This window comes from Sapajus apella, unplaced genomic scaffold, assembly GCF_009761245.1.
Source record: "Sapajus apella isolate SASKATOON/1434 unplaced genomic scaffold, GSC_monkey_1.0 scaffold28, whole genome shotgun sequence".
NCBI classification, from domain to species: Eukaryota; Metazoa; Chordata; class Mammalia; order Primates; family Cebidae; genus Sapajus; species Sapajus apella.
This window is the reverse complement of record NW_022436968.1, coordinates 23,964,212-23,970,635: the sequence shown is the minus strand read 5'-3', so window position 1 is coordinate 23,970,635 and position 6,424 is coordinate 23,964,212. Positions and strand designations below refer to the sequence as shown.

At 46.4% G+C, this 6,424-nt stretch overlaps 1 protein-coding gene across 1 annotated transcript in view; it reads right to left on the bottom strand.

Annotated features, from left to right (window-relative positions):
• Positions 1-378, bottom strand: part of LOC116561193 (nascent polypeptide-associated complex subunit alpha-like) — a 1,219-nt gene extending 841 nt beyond the window's left edge. Inside the window, exon 1 of the mRNA XM_032293012.1 lies at positions 31-378. Within this exon, the coding sequence (XP_032148903.1) occupies positions 31-328 (298 nt within the window). The 5' untranslated portion in view covers positions 329-378. The remainder of the gene's footprint in view (positions 1-30) is intronic.
• Positions 379-6,424: the final 6,046 nt, after the last annotated feature.

Sequence of the window (6,424 nt, the reverse complement as noted above, 5' to 3'; positions counted from 1 at the left end):
AAAAAAAAAAAAAAAAAAAAAGGATATTCTTAGATTTCCGGATAGTGACTCTAGTAACTCCTGTAACCTGTTGAAGACCCAGTTTGGACATAGCCTTCCGTGCCTTCTTTTCACTTCGACTCTGTTTTGCTTTACTGACGGGTTCTTCACCTATCTCAGCTGCTGCCACCAGCTGGGCTTGTTGTGTGGTTGCCTGCGTGGAGTCCTGTTCTTCAAACTCTGGTACTGATTCATCACTGTCAGATTCTGTTCCAGATCCTGCCTCAGCCTGGGACTGCGGCAACTCCCGCTCTGTAGCAGGGACGGTTTCTGTGGCTTCGCCAGGCATTTTGTGCAGGGAACGCGGTATCAAGATGGCGGCAGAAAGAGAGCGAGCAAGAGCCTTTCTGTTTATTACAAACACTAATTATGGTTTAGCCAGTCTGGTCCCAGTTGTGATGGGATTATGTCATGCAACGAGCATTTACTGAGTTACTACAATATACATTCCCCTGACCGCCTCTCTCTCACGCAACTCCCAAATCTGTCTCCAGCTTGACCGTCCCCTAGAGTTCCAGCTCTGAATCACTAAATACCCCCTTGATATCTCCTCAGGAATGTCCCACTAGATCTTCAAAATAAGCACAACCCCAGGAAACACCTCCTCTCTTCCAACTTTCCAAACCAATTTGTCTTCCCAAGATTTCTGATTGGTGTTTTTCAATTGGCTCAAGTTCAAACTGAGTTCCTGGCAGAGCTGTGATTCAATTAAACCTCTTTTTTTTCATAAATTACCTAGCCTCCGGTAGTTCTTTATAGCAGTGTGAGAATTGATTTATGACTTCACCTGTGTATTGGTCTGTTCTCACACTGCTATAAAGAACTACCAGAAGGGGCCGAGCACGGTGGCTCACACCTGTAATCCCAGCACTTGGGAGGCCAAGGTGGGCGGATCACGAGGTCAGGAGTTCAAGACCAACATGGTGAAACCCCATCTCTACTAAAAATACAACAATTAGCATGGTGGGGTGTGCCTGTAATCCCAGCTACTTGAGGCAGGAGAATCGCTTGAACCTAGGAGGCAGAGGTTACAGTGAACTGAGATTGCACCACTGCCCTCCCGCCTAGGTGACAGAGCAAGACACCTGAGACTGGGTAATTTATGAAGAAAAGAGGTTTAAGTGATTCACAGTTCTGTGGGCTAGACAGGAAGTATGGCTAGGCATTCTCAAGAAATTTAAAATCATGGCAGAAGGCGAAGGGGAAGCAAGCATGTCTTACCGTGGTAGAGCAGGGGAGAGAGACTGAAGGAGGAAGTGCTACACACATTTAAACAACCAGATCTCATGAGAACTCAGTGTCATGAGAACAGCAAGGGGGACGTCTGCCCCCGTGATCCAGTCACCTCCCACCAGGTCCCTCCCCCAACTGTAAACATTGGAAATTACAGTTTGACATGAGATTTGGGTGGGAACACAGAGCCAAATCATATCAGCCTACAACCTCTGCCTCCCCACTTTTAAAGACACTTACCTGCGAACCATCTAGAAGTTCAGGTGATAAGCTTTAGCTGCCCAGTCCTTCTTGCTTGGCACCCTGCAATAAATGCCTCACTTTCTCTTGCTGCAATCCCAATGTCAATGTTTGGCTTTGCTGCGCTGAGTGGGTAGACCCAAGTTCAGTTTGATAACAGTAGAGATGGCATGAGTCTGAAGCTGGGCAACTGTCACTATGGCTTCCCAGGAGGCAGGCAGCTTTCTGATTCCACAACCTCCTGATCTTGGTGGGGGCAGCAGCTCCCTTATCAACCTAAGTCTGAGATGTGGCATTGGGAGTCATCCCTGAAAGCTCAGTAGTGATTCTGTTTCTTCTGCCCTCCAGTCATGCTGTAAGACATCAAATATCTTTTTTTTGCATGGGGACAAAGTCTCACTGTTACCCAGGCTGAAGTGCAGTGGCACAATTTCGGCTCACTGCAACCTCTGCCTCCCAGGTTCAAGTGATTCTCCTGCCTCAGCCTCCTGAGTAGCTGGGACTGTAGTGTGCACTACCACGCTCAGCTAATTTTTGTATTTTTAGTAGAGGCAGCGTTTCACTAAGGTTAGCCAGGCTGCTTGCAAACTCCTGACCTCAGGTGATCCACCCACTTTGGCCTCCCAAAGTGCTGGGATTACAGGCATGAGCCACTGCGTCCGGCCTAGACAGTAAATATCTTATAATAAATCCCTGTCTGCTTAAACCAGGTAAAATAGGTTCTGTTCACTATGAGTGAACCCTAATGACACAGTAAGCAAGAGACAAGCAGGTTTAGAGTCTCTTGTAGCAGTTACCTAGGAAAACGTTTAAATAACAACAAATGAGGAAGGTTTCAGGGAGCAGCCATGAAAAAAGCCTAAAGAAAGAGAAGAGAACAACGGCAAAGGGGGATTGGAGCCGGTGCCCTGGACGGGAGGATCTGTATCTGTGTGTTTCTGCAGGGGAAGGAGGACAGATCCAACCTGAAACTACACGATGACATTGACACCGAAATAAAAAGGGCATTGCCTCCTGAAGACCAAAAGGCCCATGGGTGAGACGCTTGTCAGTCCTAAAGGAAGTAGAGATGATCTTTTAAATGGAAATAGGGACAGACGCCTGATATTAGTGTTAGTCTGTTCCCAGCTGTACCTCTAAAGATATTGGACTGATATTTATCTATATCCTTAAAATTGGTGCCTTGCATTTTCCAAGGTAAATAGCTGATTCTGTGTGCCCCCTGGTGGCTTGGGGCAGGGGGTGGGGGAAGAAAGACTACTCTAGAAGTGAAGGAAAAGGTCATCATGGATCTGAACTATAATCCTTGAGGTCAAGACCCATATTTATCTTGGGTAAAACCAGATAACAAGCATCTCATGTGGGACTGATATTTTCACCATGAGGCAAATAATAAACAACCCGTGATGTGGCCAGTAAATATCCCAGACTTCATATTTAATAATGACACCACAAACCCACATACGCGTTTAATTGTTTTTCTGATAATAGAAAGAGATTTGCACTCACCCAGGGAGGCACTCTATTCTGATGGTTAAAAGTTGCCCTCTGGAGTAACATCACCTGCATTAAATTCCAAGAACAAGAAGTGAGATCTTGGGCAAATTACTCATCCGTAAAATAGAGTCATTGAGAAGATTCTGGGAGACCCCATGCTGTAATTGGCAGCAGCAGCGTGGCCGTTCAGCCACACGGTCATGCAACCACACTGGGGGAAAGCGCCTGTGTGTGCAGAGACAGCACACAGGCTGTGTCCCCAAAAAGACCACTACCAACAAATCAGTACAAACCTATAACCTCACCAGCCTGCCTCTCCAGCCCAAGTTAGCCAACCCTGCCTCCATCCAGGGGTGTTAGACTTAGAGGGGTAGAAATGGGGGAGTTCAGACTTTATTTGCATTTCTCACTATATGACAATGTTTTTCACTGAATATTTGTTGAGCTTGTATCAAAATTAATTCTCCTATATGTTAATGCATGTTTAATTTTATTACTATAATCCAGATCAAATTTCAAGAATTGTATATGTGAAACATTATTGCTTAGCCTAAAAGAAAGATTGATTGCATTCATTTCTTTTTAGGAAATAAATGCCACCACAGGTGAGTAACAGTACTCGGAGAATCTTTCCTTTCAATACTCGTGTTCCCTAGAAAAATGTTCACTGGAAAAATGATGAGGCTGGGTGTGGCAGCTCATATGCATAATCCCAACATTTTGGGAGGCCAAGGCAGGAGAATCACTTAAGCCCAGGAGTTTGAGACCAGTCTGAGCAACATAGGGAGACCCTGTGTCCACAAGAAAATAAAAAACAAATTAGCCAGGTGTGCCGGCACATGTAGATGGTCCTTCCTACTAGGCAGGCTGAGGTAGGAGGATTGCTTGAGCCCAGGAGGTGGAGGTTACAGTGAGCTGAGCTTGTACCACTGCACCCCAGCTTGGGTGACAGAGAGAACCTGTCTCAAATAATGTAGGTGAGACTCAGTTCTTTTACTCTGTGATTTCAAGGAGCCACCTTACTTCTCTGGGCCTGTGTCTTCATGAGTCACAGAGAGTTGCCAGGCCCTTGCAGCCGACAGTATTCTTCCCATGATTGTGGGACCCACCTCTGCTCCCCATGGCCTCTCTTTTCCTAGTGCTGGATTCTAAACTCTCTGAGGGCACAGTGACTCTGTCTTGGGTCCTCTGCAGCACCTGGCACTGTGCCTGTGCTCACCTGGGCATTCCTCCACCGCACTCAGTCCAGGTTTGTTTTTTGTGCCTAGAAAGAAAGATGTTTGACAGAGCCACGGCGTGCAAAGCCACAGTACTATGAGTTTCTGCAGGCTCCTGCCATGACCTTAAGTTCATGGATTTATTCGTGCCTTGATTCCTTCTCACATCAAGTGGTACTTGCTACAAGGCCATTTTGAAACATGAATATTAATGACTAAACCAAATAGGAAAATAGATGCTTAATAAAGGAATTGTGGCACTGCCTTTTCCTAACATATATCTTTTGTAAGGAGGTCCTGTCTATACCTAAAGATCATCCTTGTCCATGGCAGTGCTGTTGAAAGCAACTGTGCATGTCTAAGAAAAGCGGCTTTATTGGAGGACCTCCCTGCCATGGGAGGCAGGTGGCACCCAGGGCTCCTTCCCCTGTTTCAGGTCACAGAACTCCTTCTCCTTACCTTCTTTTTTTTTTTTTTTTTTTTTTTGAGACCATGTCCTGCTCTGCTGCCCAGGCGGGAGTGCAGTGGCATGGTCTTGGCTTACAGCAGTCTCTGCCTCCTGGATTCAAATGATTCTCCTGTCTGAGCCTCCCGAGTAGCTGGGATTAGGCGCCTGCCACCACGCCTGGTGAATTTTTTTGTATTTTTGGTAGAGACAGAGTTTCACCATGTTGGCCAGGCTGATCTCAAACTCCTGACTTCAAGTGATCTGCCCGCCTCCACCTCCCAAAGTGCTGGGATTACAGGCGTGAGCCACCGCACCTGGCCTCTTCTTCTTATCTTCTTATCTGAGGGAATCCAAAAGGCAGCGGAATGGAAGAGAAGGCAGGACTTAAACATGTGAGGCTTGAATGTGATTAAGTCAAACACAGGACGAGGCTCAGCACAAGCAAGTGTACACGGCTGACCTGCCACCAGTTCCCTACTGCCTTTTGAATGTGCAACCACCCCTTTCACTCTCAGCAAAGACTGTGCTCTTGTCCTTTCAAATAAATAAAAAAGCAGCTTCTCCTTGAGTTTGTTTTGTTCCCCCCAGGTCAGAAGTTATGCTCTGGGGCTATCCTTTCCCACCTATCCTGGCTGGGAAAAAGAAGTTCCTCTCCTCGTAATGGAAACACCCACATTCCACTGCAGACCGCGTTTCTAGGCTCCCTACCTATCACTGCCCAATTTTTCTAACATTTCCTTTTTACCGTGTCCCAAAACACGAACACACAACTTTTTTCTTGCCCTGCTATCTGTTCTCACGGATTCTTAAACTCGATTCATCTGCCTTCTGTCCCTACCTCAGCTCTTCGAATGGACCCTCACTCAAGGCTTCCTCTTGAGCAAATAGACTCTTCCTGTTGCTCACCACACGGCTCTCTCCACCGCCTTCCACAACCTGGGCAGGCACATTGGTCTTGCTCATCCTCCCACTCCTCTGCTCTGTGTTTTCTCCTGCCTCTCTCACTCTTTTTTTCCTGGGTTGCTTTGATGGCTTCTATTCCTCTGTTCATCTTTTTTTTGGTGCACTGTCTCCAAATCCTGTTGTAGCTTTTCTCTACCTGCTTGATCTCCACTCACTCTTATGAGCTCACTTTTTCAGCCCTCCCTACTTACCAAAAGTTCAGAGTCTTCTCTTTGGCCCTGTCCCTCACACTCACTGCTACTCCTTTTTACAGCTTTCTGAAGGCATTTCTTCATGTGTAGCCAGCCAAAATCTTAGCTCCAACCGCCCACCCTGAATTCAGTTCTACTTATCTCCATACTCTCTCTTTTCCTTGTTCTCCTGCTTTTGTCAGCAACTGAGCTATTCCTTCTGCCTCACAGGCTAAAACCATAGGGTCCATTTGATTTTTATTATTATTATTATTATTTTTGAGATAGAATCTCGCTCTGTCACCCAGGTTGGAGGGCAGTTGTGCGATCCCAGCTCACTGCAACCTCTGCCTCTCAGGCTCAAGTGATTCTCCTGCCTCAGCTTCCCAAGTAGCTGGGATTACAGGTGCCCGCCACCATACCAGGCTAATTTTTTGTATTTTTAGTAGACACAGGGTTTCACCATGTTGCCCAGGCTGGTCTGGAACTCCTGACCTCAGGCAATTCACCCAACCTGGCCTCCCAATATGCTGGGATTATAGGCATGAGCCACTGTGCCCAGCTGTCCTTTTGTTGTTGTTGTTGTTTTTTTTTTTTTTTTTTTTTTTTTTTTTTAG